Source organism: Gracilinanus agilis, chromosome 1 (assembly GCF_016433145.1).
Source record: "Gracilinanus agilis isolate LMUSP501 chromosome 1, AgileGrace, whole genome shotgun sequence".
In the NCBI taxonomy this organism is placed as follows: Eukaryota; Metazoa; Chordata; class Mammalia; order Didelphimorphia; family Didelphidae; genus Gracilinanus; species Gracilinanus agilis.
This window is the reverse complement of record NC_058130.1, coordinates 644843974-644864555: the sequence shown is the minus strand read 5'-3', so window position 1 is coordinate 644864555 and position 20582 is coordinate 644843974. Positions and strand designations below refer to the sequence as shown.

The 20582-nt window shown below is 32.3% G+C and overlaps 1 protein-coding gene across 15 annotated transcripts in view; it reads right to left on the bottom strand.

The window, feature by feature from the left end:
- Positions 1 to 20582, bottom strand: part of RIMS2 (regulating synaptic membrane exocytosis 2) — a 505770-nt gene that overhangs the window by 289495 nt on the left and 195693 nt on the right. For 9 of the 15 annotated variants that reach the window (XM_044658242.1, XM_044658245.1, XM_044658235.1 and 6 more), the window contains one exon: positions 17770 to 17886. In XM_044658242.1, coding sequence (XP_044514177.1) covers positions 17770 to 17886 — 117 coding nt within the window. Of the gene's footprint in view, positions 1 to 9963; positions 10021 to 17769; positions 17887 to 20582 lie in introns of all 15 variants that reach the window. The other 6 variants (XM_044658240.1, XM_044658233.1, XM_044658241.1 and 3 more) reach the window with 2 other exon arrangements.

The following is a 20582-nucleotide window of genomic DNA, read 5'->3' as shown; positions in this document are numbered from 1 at the left end:
TAAGTATAAATTGGGTCCCACATATAGTTATGCTGTCACATGATGTTATGAATTCCTAGGCACTGTGCTTGCTTTATATACTGACTGTGGCTGCATCAAGAGCTGCTTTGGGCAACGGTTTCAAACTTCTTTGAAAGTCTCAAGTGTGTATCCATTGTCTAGCTCTAGCTTCCTGTTCACTTACTAATAGTGACTAATTCTGGCAGTTACTCTGCCAGGCCAGGGCTTTAGGACACAGGTAATAGAGCAATCTTTCTCCTTCCTTGGTTTTTCTCTACTCAGAACATATTCGTTCTTCTACTAGTCTTTTTGGGCAGACCTGGACTAAGGGGAGCTTATTACTATTTCTCTATAATTTTCTTCGTAATTAATCCTTTTCATATGTCTTTAGAACTTTCCTGGAGTGTTTGTGAGAGGGCTGGGTTCTTCCATGTACTTTCTCATTGTCATTTATTTTTTTTTTTTTTATGATTTAATTTAGTTTTTATGTACTTAATCACTACTATAACTACCACCAATAAAAAAATTTAACTAAATAAGTACATAAAAAGTTGTGTAAAACTACAAACTCCACATTGTTTTGTAATTTCTATATGTGTACTAATAAAAACATCCTCTGCTTTTGAGTTCTCTTTGAATTTGTTTTATTTGGATATTTTTTCTCTTGATTTTGTGACTGTTGTTTTTTTAAAATAAAATCATAGTATGTATTATCCTTATTCTCTTTTCTTCTCTTTTCATCTCTTCATATATTTCCCTTATTTTCTTTTTAATTCCAATATCTGTCATTTCTAATAACATAATACAACCATTACATTCAAATATCACAGTCTATTTAGCCATTTCTCCCATTCATTGCATTTGGGTTATTTTGTCACTATAAACAAAGCTTCCCTGAATATTTTCAAACAAACACAGTTTTTAACTCTCTCAATAACACCTTTAGGGGTTAATATTAGTAAGGAGATCTTTAGATCAATAAGCATGAATAGCTTTATAGCTCTTAACATATATTTCCATCTTGTTTTCTTTAAAAAATAACAATTCATAGCTGCTCTAGCAACGTAATATTAGGGCTGTTTCTCCATGTTCCTGTCAGCATTTAATTTGACCTCTTTAACTCACCTGGTTCTTAGTTATCATATATTACCAGGATCATATTAACTAGACTGGTCCTTACGCAGCAGAAACAATCTGTTTCCAGGACCTTACTATTTCCAAAACCAAGTCTTTCCAGCCTGGTCATACCCAGAAGAACTTTTGTTCAAATGCCACCACAACTCTTCACAAATGCAAGATACACTATGAGTGTTAACTTAAGACTTTTATAGAATATTGATGCCCTCTAAAACATTGCTGTCCTACTAGAAATTGTTTGTACTATGTATATGCTCTGGCTTGGACCTACTACTAATTTAATGTAGGGATGTGGGAGATTATCCAGATATTTATCATATTTAACTGGTCTAAGATGCTAACCATTTCCTTAACTTCATTCTTATTTTCTTATTTTTTGTTAGAGTTATCTAGCAGTGAGAAGAGAAAATATAAGTCTCATGCTATTATTAATTTGATCTCTATTTCTATCTGTATCTCATTTAGCTTTTCTTTTAAAAATCTGGATGCTATAATACTTGGTGCATACAGGTCCAATGTTGATAGTGCTTCAATACATAGTATCCCAACTCCAACATATTATATAGTTAGCCTGTTCATCTCTTCCAATTATATCCATTTTAGCCCCAATTCTGTCAGAGATCATGACCGTCATCCCTGTCTTCTCTGGATCAGCTGAGGCATAATATGTTCTGCTTTAATTCCTCATCTTTACTCTATGTGAGTCATTCATTTTCAGTGTTTCTTGTAAACGACACAATGTCAGGCCCTGATTTGATCCTTTCTGCTATCTATTTTCATCCCATTGGTACATTATCCCATTATACTCTGTGTCATAGTTACTAGTTTTTAATTTCCATCTGCTCTGTTCCTCCTCAGTTTGTCCCCCTCTTTCCTTTTTTCCACCATTTCCCTCCTCAGATGTCCAATTTCTTTTGACTAATACCTCTCCAATTCCTACCCCTTCTCAAAAATCCTCCCTTATTCTCTCTCTTTAATCTTCTAGTTCCAAATTGGTCCACCTTTCCAAATGTCCCTCTCTTTTCCCCTCCTCCTTACCTTTTAATTCTTATTTTATTCACTTTTCCAAAAATCTCTCCTTTATCCCCACAACTGTGAGATCCTACTTCTTGATAAGAGTTCCATTCTAGAAATCCCTTCCCTACCTCTTGTCCTAAAAATCCCTCCAGATCCCCTTACCTTATCTCTCTACATCTTGATAAATATTCCCCTCCCAATTACCTCCATTATCCCATTCCCTTCCCTCCCATTTCTCTGTACATTAAGAAAATATTTACTCTTCTAATTGTGTATGTTGTTTCTCTTTATCCCAGGTCTGATGCAGATGTGGTTCTAGTACAACAAGCTCTCCACCTCCTCCTTTTCTTTTCCACAGCAGTTATTCCACTTATTCTTCCTCCAAATGAGAAAGCCATTCCACTCTACCTCTTCCTTGTTTATTCCCCTACCATTCTGGCTTCTTACATTATATTCACATGGATTTTGAGTCTTCATCCATTCATTTCCCTCCAAAATACCCAAGCAATAATGCATTCACAGTGGAAATAGATAATACTTTCCCATACAATAATTGGTTTGATCTTTCAGGTTGCTTATGATTAGTCTTTAATTACTTTTGTATGTTTCTTACAGCTTGGATTTTCTGCTAAGTTCTAGGTTTTTCCCCATGAATAGTTGAAACTCTTTTAGTTTGTTAGATATCCATTTTTTACCTTTTATAATGGTATTCATCTTTGTTATATATGTTATTGGTGGATGTAAGTCCTGTTCTTTTGCTCTACAAAATGCTATGTTCAATGACCTGCAGGACTTTAACACTGGGGCTACTGTCTTATGTTATTCTGAACATAGCTCCAAGCATTTGTTTTTCTTTTGTTGCTGGTTCAATATTTGTCTCAACATGAGAGTGGAACTTAGCAATGATGTTCCTGTGTATTTTCATCTTTGAGTCTCTATGAGCTGGTGATTGATGTATTCTTTCAATTTCTATTTTAGTCTCTGATTCTAGAATTTCTGAGCAGTTTTCCTTGATTTCTGGGAGTAAGATGTCTAAACTCTTTTTATGATTGTAAATTTCCAGTATTAAAATTTTTAATATTGTTTCTCCTTGATCTATTTTCTAGGTCAATTGTTTCTGTGATAAGATGTTTCATATTCTCTTCTATTATTTCATTCTTTTGCTTTTGCTTTTGCTTTATTATGTCTTGTTGTCTTAAGAAAGTGTTACCTTCCCCTTGTCCAATTCTAGTTCTTAGTACATTATTTTCTTCTGTGAATTTCTGGATCTCTTTTTCCATTTGGGTTATCTATTTAAAAAAATTTTTTTTTGATTCTCTTGCTCTTATTTTTTTTCTAATTTCCCACCAACTTCTCTCATTTTGTTGTTGAGATATTTTTTAAAGTTCTTCCAAAATTCTTTTCCACCTTGTGGCTATTTATTGTATTTCTTTGGCATTTTTGAAATAGGTATATTTACTTTAATGTCCTATGAATTTGAGTCAAAGTCTTCTCAGTTCCCATAATAGGTATCAATAGTTGAGTTCTTTCTCCTTTGCTTGCTCATTTTTATTTTTATTTTTTTATTTTTAGTGGCCAAGACAAAAGATTTCATTATTGGCTTTTTACTAGATTCCAAGAGATCCTATTGTGCTAGGGTTTATTATCTCAGGTTTTAGGAATTTTTTGTGTTTGATTTTACCTTGGTCCTATTTAATTATTCCAGTTTTTATAGTCCAAGATTTGACGTAATCCTGAGTCCCCTGCTCAAGCCCCATAATGTGACTGATTTCAGGTATGCTGCACAAAGCCCATAGGCAATTCTTCTATTATAATTGCAAACAGCCAGGCCAGCTGTGACAACAATCAGGGACTCTATCCTCCTTGAAGTGACCACAACTGATAAAGCCCCAGGTCCACAGCAACCATACTCACCAGTGCATGTTCCTTTCTCATTCTTTCTCTCCTATTACCACAGCCTGGGACAGAGTAGGTATTCAGTCCATGTTCTTCAGGCCCCCAAAGTCCCTTATTCTGACCCAGTACCTGGAGATTCCACAGCGTTCACTCCTCTAGTCCCCAATTATGGGCCAGCATGGTTCTCCAGAGTAATGTCCAGCAGATAAGGCTGCTCTCAGGGCCCTCTAACTGAGAATTCCAATGTTATACTGAGGATACAGGTCCTAGGGCTAAGCTAACAAAATTAGGTTTCCAATCCTGCCCCTGGAGGTTACTCTGTTGATCCACTGTTTGATCTTTTCCTGCCCCAGGGGTCTACAATAGTAAGACTGAGGCCAGGGAGGCTCAGAAACCATTTTACCAAGTTGTTCAGCTTCACTCCCAATCCTTTATGTTTTTGCTACTTTTATCTCTGATTCTGTGAAGTTATTTTTGTTTGTTTGTGGAAGGTATTAGGAGGGTGAGAAAGCTTCATGTCTTATTCTGACATTTTCTCACAATGCATCCCTCACGTTTTCATGTTAAGGAGAAGCCTAATAGTTATTATTTATATGGAACAACATTGCTAAGACATACACTAATACATCGTAAACTGACTATTTTTTTAGGGTCAGAAAGACATGGACTCAAGTCATGTAATCCTTCAGTCCTCTCAGGAAAATTACCAAGAATGTAAGTTGATAATCAGGTATGCCAGTCAGCTATCACAGAGAGATTTTTCTTTTGTGTGTATGTATGAATGTATGTATTTACTTAGTATATAGCTATGCAAAATACATATGTGTTTGTATATTTACATATGCTATATATGCACATATATAATAGTATCTCTGTATAAATTTTATGCAAAACAAGACATTAGATAACTTGAGTGAGCTTTTTCATTCGAATTAGGGAATTTTGAAGTCAGAAGCCTGACTGCAGAAAATAAAGTAGAAAATAAGAGCAAAAAAAGTGGGGACATTGATTAGAGCTGACTCTTATGGAGTTTAGTTACAAAAGGGAGAAGAGATAGAAAAGATTGCATGGAATAACTGTTTTCTGAGGCTAGGGTTGTGCAGAAAGTAGGGAAGCAGCCAATAAGATGAGGAGAGACTGAAGTGTAGTTGAAGGATGAAGAATCCTGCTAGAGAAAAGAAGAAAAGAAGATCACTTTTGCCTTGATAAGGAGAAGAATCACTTCTTTATGTGTCAAGGTAAAAAGAGGAAACAGTTGTGAAAGATACTTGAAGCATGGTAAATGTGGAAGAGATTAAGATGGAACATGTTCTCAATTTTTTTTGTGTGTGAAATATAATGCAAGGTTTACAGATGGAGATTCATGGAAAACTTGAGAAGACATGAAAGCTAAGATCAGAATAGTTTTATGGAAACAAAGAAAATATAATAATGAACAAGGGGATAATGTGTATAATTAAAACAATAACCTTGAACCATTACATAAGTAATAGAAAGACTTACAGGATAAAATTACTACAAGGAATCTAGAATGAAGTTGAAGATCATTGTAAGGGAAGGAATACATAACAAAAGAAAGATTAAATTGGGTAAAAACTAGTATAGTTCTTTTTAAAATTTGTCATCTTTAATTTGATAAGCATAATCTCCTTAGAATTTTTCAAATATTTCATTTTGTTTTCCTTCTTTTAGTTGAGTACTCCCTCTAAGATTTTTCCAAGCTAAACACTCACACACAAACACAACACAATGGCTTGAATTCAATGATCTTCATCTTTCTGTTTACCATTCTTTGAACATTCTTCACCTTTTTAATGTCCTTAATGTTCTTCTTAAAATACTATGACTGAGATTGAAAACCAAGCTCAAGATATTATACTATCAGAAGATGGCATAGGGGTGGACATATTTATATGAAACTATTCTTTGTAGTAATTTTTGCTTCCAAAATATACTGCCAAATATTACTCAAAATACATAAAATAATTAGATAGGTTGTAGTTTCATTGTTAAGGCAAGCCTCTCCACAGACAAGGCCATAAACTCCTTATTCCATGAACTTAGGTTTTTTCAATAATTTGATAATTGTATTTTAATGAAATTGTTTTCCTTCTAAATTCCATGTGCAATCAATTTAAAATAATATTCTGATAAAATGTTCAAAGGCTTCACTAGACTACCAAAGAAAAAGCAAGAAAAATAGTTAGGAACCCATACATTGGAATAGGAGTTAATTATTTTTGTAAAAAAATAAAAAGAAGACATCATGAAGAAAAAAAATCTAATTTTCACCCTCTCTGTACACTGAGTCTGGTCTACCCATTATTATTGGGTTCACATTTAAAATGTTTCCAAGTTGGTAATTTTTTGTTAAAAGTATAATTTCTTTGAAATTAGATGATTCCAAGTCACTTTCAAACCACAATGAGACATCAAGATAGAACTTTATTGGAGAAGTGAAACATATAATATTACTTTTCTAGTGTGACTCACTTAATCCTAAAAAGTTGTATATAAAGTCAATGTGTAAATAAAATGCTTACCACATTTACTGATTCTTCATAGACATTTTTCTTCATTACTGATTCTTTTTAAATTAGCTTTATCACATATTTTACTCATTTTTTCTACCTGAACCTCTTAATGTCAAACAATAAAGATATTGACTTATAAACAGATATAAAATGCTTTAATATTCCCTAAAAGCAATGTTTTCTAACATTAAGTTTTGGAGTATCAGCTCTATTAAGATGAAAATGGGTGTATTTACTTGATTTAATAAAGTCAACAACCGATAATCTAAAAAGTAAACAATTCAACTTTGTAACTCTAAAAACAGAAATTCCTCCTTGTCTATCCATAGCTCTCTATTTATCAGTATTTGTTGGTCTTACTTGGTGGTATTTTGGTGGCATAAATATTACAGAAGACATATACAGCCACAATCATGTGGCCACCACCCTACTTCAAACCTTTTTTACCTCTCACTTAGACTATGACAATAATTTCCTATGATATCTCCTTGCTTCAAGTCTCTCCCCTCTCCAATCCACTAAGATATGTAATCAGGTCACCCTCTTGCTCGGGAAGTTATGTATCCTAATTACCAGTATTATTAAATACAAACTCTTCTTTTTGGTACTTCATTGTTTGGTTCCTGCCCCCATTCCAAAAAAATTACTCATTATGCCCTTTCATGTACTTGATGGTCCAGCCAAACTAGCCTACTTCCTATCTTTATCCTCCTATATCACCTTGCTCCTTTTATATTTCTGCCTTTGCACAGGCTGATTGTCCCCTAAGCCTGGAACACATACTTCACTTATTTCCAACTGTTAGAATCCTAACTTCTCTTCAAATCTGACTTCAAGATTAACCTACTAAATGAGGTTCTGATCTACCTAGCTAATAGCTGTTTTCCCCCATTCATCTGCCTATTTATATTACCTATACTACCTTGTATTTACTTTATATATATTTTGCATTAATCAACAGTAAAGGAGACTGAGAAGAGTATCCAGGCAAGTAGAAGATGAATCAGGAGATAAGAAAGTCATTTGATCCTCATAACAACCCTTAAAGTTAGATGTTATTACTACCCAATTTATAGTTGAGGAAATTGAGGTAAAGAGAGGTCATATAGCTAGTATGTCTTCGAGGCTGGATTTACACTCAGGTATTCCTGGCTCCAGACCAAGTGGTCCATCCACTTGGCTACCTAGCTACATTTGGATTCAAAGGTTAAGAAAATTAATAGAAGGGAGATTGGTAGGTTGGACAAATTTGTGAAAGATAAGAAGTTGGTACAAAGTTGAAGAGGAGGTAAGTGTGACTAGAGGTGAAGTCAATGAGACAAAGCAAAAGAAACTGAGTAGGGTTGTCATGTTATTTAAAAAGTACTAATTAACTGTGAAAGTTTTAATCAAGTACTTAGGATTAAGGTATAAATACTCATAAACAGTTCAAAGAAATAAGGTTAAAAATATTAACTATTATGGTTAGCAGGGTAAATTCAGTGAAATCACAGTTTATAACTCTATATTTTTTCCAGAGAGAGTGATGTCACCCCTAGAAGAGAAACTTAAGGAAATTAAAGAATGTTTTTCAGAATACCAAATCATAAAAGAGAATGGAAACACATCATAAACCTGGAACAAAAGCATGGAATAGTAGTAATGGGTATTTCAACTATAGAGATATCAGCTAGATTTCTCTCAAACTAAAGTAGTTGCTAACAACTGAAATGAATACACAAGGAACCCACCAATTAATTTTGTTTATAAATGTATAGAAAATGGAATCAAGGTCATGTGATAGATGATAAAAAATAAAAGTGACCCATGGTCAGAGGCGATCTTCTTCTATTAGAAAGCAAGATGAGAATGGATGGAGCTGGAGAGAATTTGAAAACAGCCACTACAGGAAATAAAAGGGTCAATTAAATATGAACAAAAGGATTGATGTACAGTGGTACAGTTAATATTATTATTTTTTATTTTTTTTAAACCCTTAACTTCTGTGTATTGGCTCCTAGGTGGAAGAGTGGTAAAGGTAGGCAATGGGGGTCAAGTGACTTGCCCAGGGTCACACAGCTGGGAAGTGGCTGAGGCCGGGTTTGAACCTAGGACCTCCCGTCTCTAGGCCTGACTCTCAATCCACTGAGTTACCCAGCTACCCAGCTGCCCCCATACAGTTAATATTAGAAAAGCATTTAAGTATAAGTTAAGATCAGAAATTTGTATGTGATTTCTTGAATTAAATTTGAAAAATAATTACTAATTATTCAACAATTATTCCTTGAGTATTTACTACGTAAAACATCGAGTTGTAGCTTGAGAATTGGGAAGGATAGAAAGATGAGTAAAACACAACTGAGTTTTGCTTAAGCTAATAGGAATGAGCTTTCTCTGAACAAATACCAATTGCTGGAAATGTAAAGAAAGCCCAGACATATTCTAAGTGTTAGACTGAAGTGAAGCCAAGCTTTAAAATGTTCTTTGCATATACAAAATGAATATTCAGTATGGATGCCTGAGGAACTCTTATGGTTCATGGTGAGATGAAAGTAATAGATATGAAGTAAATAATACTCCTATTTATAACTGACTATTGACTATACTTTGATAATCTATTTGGAAAGTGGTTCTGTGGTATGTAATCCTTAACCTATAATGCAATATCCTAACAAAAAATTTCCTAAAATAAAAATCAGTTATACTTCAAAAACTCATAGCAAGCAATCTTAGAAAAGCTAACCATGGCCCATTATATGTAGAATAAGATACCTTAACAAACGAAAAAGTAAAATTAGTGCTCTTACAACAAACCCAGACAGGGTTAATAGTGCAAACCAACACTGAGGTTAAAGGGCAAAGCAACGAGAATTGCCACCACAAAGAACAGTTCAGAACTGGAACCAAGGGAGAAGACATAATAATTTTAAAATTCAAAAGAGTTAGAAATATAGTAGTAACAAATATCAAATAATATAAACATATTATATTAAAATATATTACTTTTCTATTTTTCTTTTTGAAAAAAAAATCAGAAAATGTAAAGCATCACTTATTGCCAAAGATATCAAACTGTCAATGACTGTTTATATACTGATCTGCTTCGATATGATATTTAGGATTTTCATTTCTGGTCTCCAATTTTTTTATTATAACTGATTAGTTACTTATGAATGTTTTTCAAAGGAGTTTGTCCTTCAAAATTCCATACTTAAGTTCTTTCAATTAAATGTTAAAAATTGTGGGTTTTTTAGGCTTGCTATTTTTAAAAATAAAAATGGTACTTCTATATTTCTTATGTAATAAATTAGTCATAAAAAGACTTGAAAATTTAATTTTTTATATGCAGACACAGGTACATTCAACTCTACACACAGACTCAAACATAGAGATCATATACCTTACATCCCTGTGATGGTGATCAATGTATCTGGAGCGAGGTAGAGTGAGATAATGACTTCAAGCGTGGCAGAAACAAGAATATAAACATGAGACTCAGGAAGGAAATGATAGTAGTTTGATCAAATTAAAATGAAGTTTAGAAGGATAAATGGACAAGAATATCAAAAGCTAAAAACAATGATTGATGACTTTTATGTTCAATATATTTACAAATGCTAAAGGTAAAATTGCTGGAGGTTCAGGCTTTTAATAATTCTCATTCATAAAAACTAATTGTTACCAATAATTAAAGCACTGCAAAAGTAAGATACTAAATTTTAAATTAAAACCATCAAAGCATAATATTTTCCTTACAAGGTACAAACATATATACATACATAATTACTTACTAGCAAACTATATCATTATAGGGATATATGGGACTCAGGATAGAGAAATATATTTTGAAGTATCTGAAGAGCACTTATATAAAATATATATTGTTTGGATTTGAAGACTAGAATTAGGGACAAGTACCTGTAAGTTATAGAGGGGCAAATACACATTCAATATGAGAAAAAAACTTACAAAAAATGTTAAGAAAAATTAAGTATTAGCTTGGTAGGTTGTGGATTCCCATCACCAGAAGTCTTTAACTTTAAACACAAGCATATCTCTGCCCCCCTTAAAAACTCTTCACTAGATCCTACTATGTCTGATAGTTGTTGTCTTTATATCTCATCTCTTCTTTTTAACTAAACTCCTTGAAAAAAAGCAATCTATTTTAGGTTTCCCTACTTCCTCTCCTCTCATTCTATTCTAATCATTCTAAAATCTACCTTCAGAAATTGTCAATCAACTAAAACTGCTCTCTCCAAAGTTACCAATGCCATTTTAATAGGTTTTCCTCAATTCTGATTGCTCTTTACCTCTCTAAAACATATGATAATTGTTGACCACCTTTCTCCCCTAAATACCCTCTTCTGATTCTTCATGACACTGCTCTATTTTGTATTTCATCTCATCTGCTCCTTTTCAGTATTCTCTGCTGACACATCATTTATATCATGGCCCCTAAATGTGAGTGTTTTTTCTGAGATTGTCAAAGACTCCGTTCTTTTCTCCCTATACTTTATCATTTGGTGATCCCATCAGATCCCATGAGTTAAATTATCACTTCTCTGCAGATGTCTCTAAGGTCTGTGTATAAATTTCAATCTCTCCTTAAGCTACAATTCTATACCATGAACTGCCTTTTGGATATCAAACAGAAGCCATCTCAAGCTTGATATAGACAAAATAATAATTGCATTTCCTCTAAGAAACCCTTGAATACCCTTATTTCTGCCATATGTACCACTAACCTTCTAGTCACTGAAGTTCACCTGGCTTTTCTATTTATAGCACTATATATATGCACACACATATACATACGTGTATATATATGCATATATATACATATATTCCCTTCTCTCCAGTTACATAGAATGCACTCTAGTTCAATCCTTCATCACTCTAATCTAAACTATTGCAACATCCTACTGTCTTCCTGTTTCACATTTCTCATCACTATTTTCTAAAGCTTAGGTATATGTCACTCTATTACTTAATAAAATTATTGATTTTTCCATTACATTTAGAATAAAATATAAACTCAATTGTTTGCTAATTAAGGTTCTTGATAAGCTGGCCTCTACCTATTTTTACAATGTAGTTATACAATACTTCTCTCCAGTCTCTTTTTTTAGCCATAATAGTTTACTTGCTGATGATCACACATAAATCTCCAATTCAATTTTCCTTGTCTTTGTACTGGTTGTCCACCATATCTATAATACTTTCTTCCCACATATCTGGCTCCCTGGAATCCCTTATTTCCTTAAAAAAATTTGAAGCAACACTTTTGACATGCACCTTGACTTGCTCTCCCAACTGCTAGTAGATTGCCAATCACCCACTTCCATTCTCAACATATTACTTTGCATTTTGTTAATATATGTCTTCTATATACTTATAGGGATAGCTTTTGTCTTTTCTAAAATAATGTAAGTTCCTACAGAACTCTTTTCACTTTTTTCCCAGATACCCAAATTCCTGTTCAGTTAGTTTGGACTAAAGAGTCTTCTGAGATTTCTTTAAATTTGGAAATGCTTTATATTGCATTCAAAGCAACAGGAAGATAGGGCTTGATATCATATTTTAAAAATATACGTTCTACCCTTGATGAGACTGTTTTAATAAAACTTTTAGAGGAGAAGCAGAAAAAAGAAGAAAGTCCCAAGGTAGGCTGAAGGGGAATTAACTTTGAGTTCCATTTCATTTACATTTTGCAAACATCTATTTGGTTTTTACTACATGCAAATCACTTTTAGGATCTGTTCTTACAAAGATAATCAAGAACCTACAGAAAGAATATTATAAATGTAAGAAGAAACTTATAAGCATAGTGATATGAGACTACATAATAGGAAAAGAGTAAATTAGGCTTTTAGGATAATAATTTATATAGTAATAGCTGAGATTTTGTTTGTGTTTCTAAAGCAATTTTAGTGTGAAAAAATTTTAACTGCAAGATAAGCATTATGGAAAATATTTATATGTTGTATATAATTTCTTTGTCAAAAATCCCCTTCATTTACAAATTTTCAAGCACATTATGTACATAATGCACAATAATTGTGTATTATGAATAACTAGTTATTCATAATACACAATTATTATTAATAATAACTGGAAGTTATATAGTATTTCAAGGTTTGCAAAGTCTATATATTGCCAGTATATAATACTTCTCCACAAAGTATATATTCTTCCAAGAATACCTCATAATAATCAAACCTTGGGTAATAGGATTTTGCATAGCATGCTTGAGTAACATGAATGATCTAATTTCTCTATAGAATAGGTTCTCTTAAACAAAATAGTGAGAAGGCCAAGATGGTTTGAAATGTATTTTGAACCCAACAGTGGTGCATTATAAGCCTCAGTTGAGACAAGAAATAATTAAAGTCTAAAGTAGAGTGTACTACATTGTTTCGAAACTTTCAGAGTACCATAGATTTAGTATAAGAAGGAAGGAACCTTAGAAATAATCTAGTTAAACCTTATTGTTTTTCAGATAATTAAATTGAGGTCTAAAAAGGTTAAAGGACTTAAGAAAGTTCCCACAGGTACAAAGTAGCAAGAAATTAACATAAGTAGCAGAGCTAGAATTCAAAGACCATTGCTATGCCTTGAAATATAGCATTCTTTTCAGTGAATCATGTAATTTCAACAAATGAAATTTCTCTGGTTAGATATAATTAGCTGAATAAGGAACCCAGTTAAGTTGAATTAATGAAATAAAATATGTCCCTGAAAATTTGTAAATGAAGGGAATTTTTGTCAAAGAAATTATGTATGAAACATTAATATTCTCTAAATGTTGGTCTTTACAGTGAAATAAATTCTTCATACTACAATTGCTTTAAAATAGACACGAAACTCCAGCTACCACTACATAAATTATTTCTTATTAAAAACATACAAGCACCTACTCAGAAAGGGAAGACATAATGTACCACTTAAATACTAAGCAAAAATGGTAAAAAAAAAAAGGTATAAAAATAAAAGAACAGAATAGTTACAGAGATTAAGAGTATCTGGGATTTATAATAAATAAAAAGTTATTATTTCCTAATTCATTTTTAAGACTGACTCAAATATATTATCCTATTATATGAATAATACCCACACACTAAAATGGGGAATAGGTTAGAATTTTTAAATGATATGAAAACAATAATCCCAAAAGATCACTCACTTCATTGCTATTAAAAGGCAAGGCAGGAGCAGCTGGGTAGCTCAGTGGATTGAGAACCAGGCCTAGAGACGGGAGGACCTAGGTTCAAATCTGGCCTCAGCCACTTCTCAGCTTTGTGACCCTGGGCAAGTCACTTGACCCCCATTGCCTACCCTTACCACTCTTCTGCCTTGGAGCCAATACACAATATTGACTCTAAGACGCAAGGTAAGGGTTTAATTAAAAAAAATCTCCCTTCTAGCTCTTCTGAGAACAATAATGTGCTTCCCAAGGCAGAGACTATTAGAATAGAGAGAAGATAACTATCCCAGGCTGAGTAAATCTATAGGATTAGTACAGAGAAATTTGTAACTCTTTTCCTTTTCCCTTTACATTTGGATGCCAATATCTAGCAGATAGGAGTTCACACTTCTTCGAATCTGACAAGTATCCTTAAAATTCTGTATTGTCCCCTAACCCATAAAGGACATAGTGCTTCTGTTTAATTTAGACATCAGTTTTTTCCCCTGGGCTTCAGGGGGTAATTAAAGGAGACTTTCCTGTTGTGTTGTTCACTCTAGGGAGGTGAAAAAGTAAAGTGATATCAAACTGCTACAACATAAAGCTTTATCATCTAATCTGATGATTAAGCAATGTAAAATAATGGAGTAGAATGATAAACTTGAAGTTAGGAAGGCTCGAGTTACAAACCTACTTCTGACATACAGACACTATGTAATCAAGACCAAGTCACTGAACAATTTTAAAACTGGGTTTCTCGTCTACAAAATGGATGTCAAATAGCTGTCATATCTCCCTCATAATTTAACCATAAAGCTTTGAAAATCTTAAAGCATTACATAACCATCAGCTATGGTGATAATGATATCTACTAAGAAAACAGAAGCAAAATGTCCTAACAATGATTTAACTAAAAAAAAGCTAGAATGTTTTTGCTCCAGTAGTATCTATGTCTGTTTCTGAATTGTACAAGAAAGTGCTATATATTATTTTAGTTTCTTTCAAATTACTTATCACAGTGCTCTTACATAGGAGTTTACAATAATAATAGCTTTATTAATAAAGGACTTTGAAGGGTTGCAAAGCACTATATATTTCAGCCTATTAGATACTCAGCATCCCTGTGGTGCAGGTACGACACATATATATATATATATATTCATTTACAAATGCAAAAACTTGGGCTCAAAGAGTTTAAGTGACCTCTCCAGGGATACAGATAATGCCAGATTTAGAATCAGGTCTTCTGACTCAAAATATAATATTTAAAAATATCATGTCATGAAAGTGCAATACTGTAGTCATGAAAGTTCAATACTGGCTACTGAGTTTTGATTCAGTAAAACAAAAGTTCAAATCCTACATATGAAAAATTATGTGTGATTCTTGATGTCATAAATGTCCGGCCTTGGTTTACTCATTTATGTGGTGAGAATAATAATAAGACACTCTTCATGGAGTTCCTGTGAGGATACACGAGAAAACCTATACATCGTATTTCCAAAACCTATCAGAATATGTAAATGCTAACCATTATTAGGCTACACATGTGACTTTAGTGAAGAAGAGACTTCAATGAATTATATTTTTATATCTGGATGGTACCTTAGAAGTTATTATGTTATAACTTTCTCACTTAAACTACAAAAAAACTAAAACACAGACAGATTAAGTGAATTGCCCATGGTGATGTAGCAAATATCTAAGGAAAGATGTATGCTTAAGTCTTTCTGATTCCATAACCAGTGTCCTAGCCACTTTATCACAATGCTTTTGGAACCCTCAGCTTTCTTATCTATCAAATGGAGACACAAATAGTTGTAACCTTTGCCTCATAGAATAACTGTGGAAAAATATCTAAAAACAACAATGTGCTAAATTAAGGTATATATGACTTCTAAAGTATTATTGAATTATGAGAGCTATTTATAAATCTCTGTGTGGTTTTAATTTTGGTTACTTAACAGTAGTAAAATACAAAACACAAACATTCATTTAATATTTATAGCATCCCTTAATTCTTCATCCACACTTTACTTTTGGGGGGGGGGTAGGGGAGAAGTAGGTGAGAATGAAGAGTGTTTCAAGCACAAACATTTGATTTCATTATGTAAAATTCCTAGTGAAGAAATTCCTATCAAAACAATTTAGTAACTATTCCACAACTTATAGTCTCAGATAGAGTTGAACAGAATACAAAGAGGCTACGAGATTTGTCAATAGTCACATAGCCATTAAATGTCATAGGCAGGACTTGAAACTGACTTTCTGACTCTGAAACTCATGCTCTATCCATAACATATTTCTAGTCTCTCTCATATAATATATATGTGTTTGTTCATTCATTCACTCATTTATTGTACAACCATTTATTATATGCTTATTGTGTACAAAATACTCTTAAGTAACAAATAAATGTAATAGATGTAAAACAGTCTATTTCAGGTGCTTAAAGTAGGGCAGGAAAATAAGATGTACAATGAAAACAATAATATGAAATAGACTGTAATAAAGGTATGAGAATTAAAGAGTGCTTTGAAAATTTAAGGAAAAGATTACAACAATCAAAAAAGGCTAGGCTTTATGAAGGACTTGGTATTTGCACTGGATCTTGAAGAATGGGTAAGATTTCAACAAAGTTGTGGTAGGGGATTTTATGTGTAAAACATTGTGTAGGCAAAAGGGGAGAAAAAATAGGGTGCTTTTACAAATTAGCAAATAGTATTTTGCCCTAATACTAAGTGTTAAAATATTATAATAAGATGGAAAAATTAGAGTGTTATAAAATGTTAACAGATTTCCTCAAATTTAACAAATTACTAAGAAGGTAAGAATTAAATGTAGCTTTCATATTCTTGTCATATGACAACTGCCACACCCAGTTACTGTAATATCAGCTGATATAAAACAATTAATAGATTAAATACAAATTCAACCAGTAGTTAATTATAATTTTAACCAATTAAATGTTAACACATTTATATAATATTTCTATTTATATGGAATAAGATAGTAAACAAAATTTTTCATATCACTATACTAAAATGTTTATGTAACATTGAATAGAAAAAATCCCCAGTGTTTTCACAAAATTCTATTAGTATTACACTTACATAAAAAAGTATTTTCTAAATTTAGGCTATGGAAGCATACCTCATTTTTGTTTAGATTAACAAGAAGGATATCATATGCAAATTTACTATCTTTTAATCATAGACCAAAGTAGTGATATTTTCCTAATAATACTTTACTGGATTTATTTAATGAAGCACGGTGAAGTCAAAAGAAAAATATATGTATATATATACATTTGTATAGATTCATATATACATATTATAAGAATTTATATAGGGTATCTCAAAAGTCATAGTTCAGTTTTAAATCTTAAAAACTTTAGAATTAGAAATAGTAAAACACAAACAATATTTAAAAGGTTAATTTAAAAAATATTTTATCATTGATGTTTTTTATTAAAATTCATAAATACCATCATGTGCTATATATCAGTCTAGTCAATTTTCAGACTCTTTATAAAATTTTATCAGCTGTTGATTAGTGACAAAAGGACTGAATTTGTAATCCTAGCCCTAAGATCATGAAGATTATAACATGTATTTGAGAATTTTTACATGACCACAAAAGAAAAACTAAATGGAGACAGATTAGATGTCTCAATTAGTCATGCATAAAGACTTCCTCTACTGACCCACCAGTCTTAAAAAGTGTCATCCAGAAATCACTGCATAAGCAAAGGGTGCCCTTCCTTTTAAAATGAAATTTTAAAACAATTTAAAATTATAATTAAACTTTCAAATGATATCTTATAAGTTTATACCATTTATAAGTCTAAAATTATTAAAGCCTAAATTACAATAAGACTTTGGGGCCACCTTGTACACAGAGATTTTATTTTTAATATGAAATAAATTAGTACCTTATTTCATTAAAACATTCCTCAATATGAAATACCTAGTTGAACAAAATATTTTAAAATTACATCTAATATTATTTTATTATATTTACCTATCTCTCTCTGGAGAATAATGGTCATCATGGACACGATGTCTGTCCATTCGGCTGATGGTATTATAATGTCCACTAGAAGGTCGTGTCCCTCGAAGTCCCTGTTCCACAGTTCTACTAAAAGAGATAAAAAGCCCATCTGTTATCTTCCAGATTACACTGTAAAATTTTCTTTTCTAATGAAGAAATTGGGGAAAAATAATAGCTAGTCTAATCTTAAATAAAACACAAAATATACTACTATTGAAAACTGGACAAGAATGAAAAGACATTGTCTATAAAAGACATTTCATAACTTTCAAAATGAAAATATATATTCTGTACTGATAAGGAACACAAGGGGTAAAAGTAAATTATGAATTGCTAAAAAGGGCAAAAGCAAAAAAAACATTTTTTGCTTTTTCAAACATATTGCTTTGATATCTAATAAAAACTGTGGGGATGGGGAGATAGGGGAGCAGGACACTCTGAGGATGGAATTATCCTTTTGTTTAAAGTACATATTAAAGGGGCAACTGGGTGGCTCAGTGGATTGAGAGCCAGGTCTAAAGACAGGAGGTCCTAAGTTCAAATCTGTCCTCAGACACTTCCTAACTGTGTGACCCTGAGTAAGTCACTTAACCCCCATTGCCTAGCCTTTACCACTCTTCTGTCTTTGAACCAATACACTGTATTGATTCTAAGATGGAAGGTAAAATGAATAAAGTACATATTAAAACATATAAGTTTAAAGTGCCAAAAAACTTAAAACATCAACTCTCACATTTGGAACCTAGTAGCTAAACTTTTCATACAAATTCGCAAGTTACTTACATGTGTGTGTGCATATGTGATATACATAAGACATCTAAGATATCACTACAGATTTTTATTCATAAAAGAGACAGCACAGTGTAGTAGATATGGAGTGGGCAAAAGAGTCAAGAAGACCTAGGTTCAATTTCTATGTCTGACACATATTGGCTATAAGACCCTGAGTAAGACAGTTAAATTTTCACTGCCCAAGGAAACTAAGACTATAAACTGCAGAGAAGGCATTAACTTTCATTCATAGAGGCAGTTTTCTCAATGGGTAGAACCCTACATCAAAGAAATCACAGGTCTACTCCTTATTTCTATCCATTATGTTTATAAGATAATGGATATAGAACACATATATATTCCAGATGAATCATGTAAAGTACCTTAAAGTGATAAATACATATTAACAATTATTAATTTAAAATATATAAAAATAATTTTAAAACATAATATAATATACATATATAAATGCAAAGGTCATAGAACCATAATAAAATATTTTGAAATTCTGAGTATGTTATTGTTATCTGTATCACTCAGCTCTTTATTGCATAGAGTTGATAACAGGTATTTAGGGGTCTGCCAAAGAAACACAAGCTAGTCTAGTAGATCATGGAAGAACTTTGGATACAGGTTTGATAATATTGTCTAGTGTAAAATTTAGTAAAATTTGTCTAATGTCTAAATATCAACAACTAAAATCATCTAAGAATGTCTCAACAAAATCCAAATTTTCCCAGTAAAGAAAATAATGATGTAATCAGGCAGAGAGTTCAAGGATAAAAAATAGTGAATTATATGCGATTATACTGACAATAGTAGTCGACAAGTATTATGTACCAACCATATACCAGGTACTGTGTTAAGTACTGGGGACATAAAGGCAAAAACCAGTCCCTGTTCTCAAGGAGCTCACAGTTTAATGAGGGAGGAAACAACTTTGTGTAAACAAAATAAACAAACAAATAAATAAATAAATAAACAAACAAACAAGCAAATAAATAAATAAATAAACAGATAAATAAATAAATAAATGAGTGAATAAGTAAATAAATAAATGAATAAATAAATAAATATATATATAAAATTCATTGGAGTAAATCTGAGAGGGAAAGCAGTAAGATTAGGGAAGAACAGAAAAGCTTCTTACAGAAGGTAGTATTTGCAAGAGAACCTAGGAGACAGTCATGAGAAAGAAGAGAGTTCCAGATGTGGGGGACAGTCAGTAAAAATGCCCAAACTTGGTAGATGGAATGTCTTGTGCTAGGAAGATGGAGGAGACCAGTATCACTGGATTGTAGATTATGGGACGGGGTGTTAAAAAAAACTCGAAAGGCAGGAAGGTGCAGGTTATAGTGGACTTTAAAAATCACAAAGAGATCTTATAAAAGGGAGAAAGAAACGCAAAAGAAAAACATATGATTTGTAACATTGTTCAATGGGGATATGATCAGGGATGTTGACTTTAATGTATCACTCTATTGCAAATATTAATAATAAGTAAATGGGTTTTGAACAATGACACATGTAAAACCAAGTGGAACTGCTTGTTGGCTCTGGAAGTGGAGAAGGAGGAGAGGAGGGAAAGAACATGAGTCATGTAATCATAGAAAAAAATGTAAATTAAATAAATAAAAATTTAAAAAAATTCAAAGGGACATGGGGGGAAAAGAAACAAGCATTTATTAAGGCCTAGTGCTAAGCCCTGTAAAATATTACTTCATTTGATAAAAATGTAAACACAGGAAGACAAGAGTCAGTCATTAAATTAAATGCATTTGATCATTTGAAGGGTCTAAAAGGTAAATAAGTGTTAGATTCTGAGAGAGAGAACATATTTTCTTGTATAATTCCACAGTTTCCAAGGAAATGAAATTTAAATTCAAAGTCTTAATGTGACATCATTTTGCTTTTTTTAAATAAATATTCTTTTATAGCTACTATTTTTCCATGGCAAAAATTTTCCTAGTATCCCTTCCCTCCTTTCCCAAAGAACAACTCACCTTTTAAAA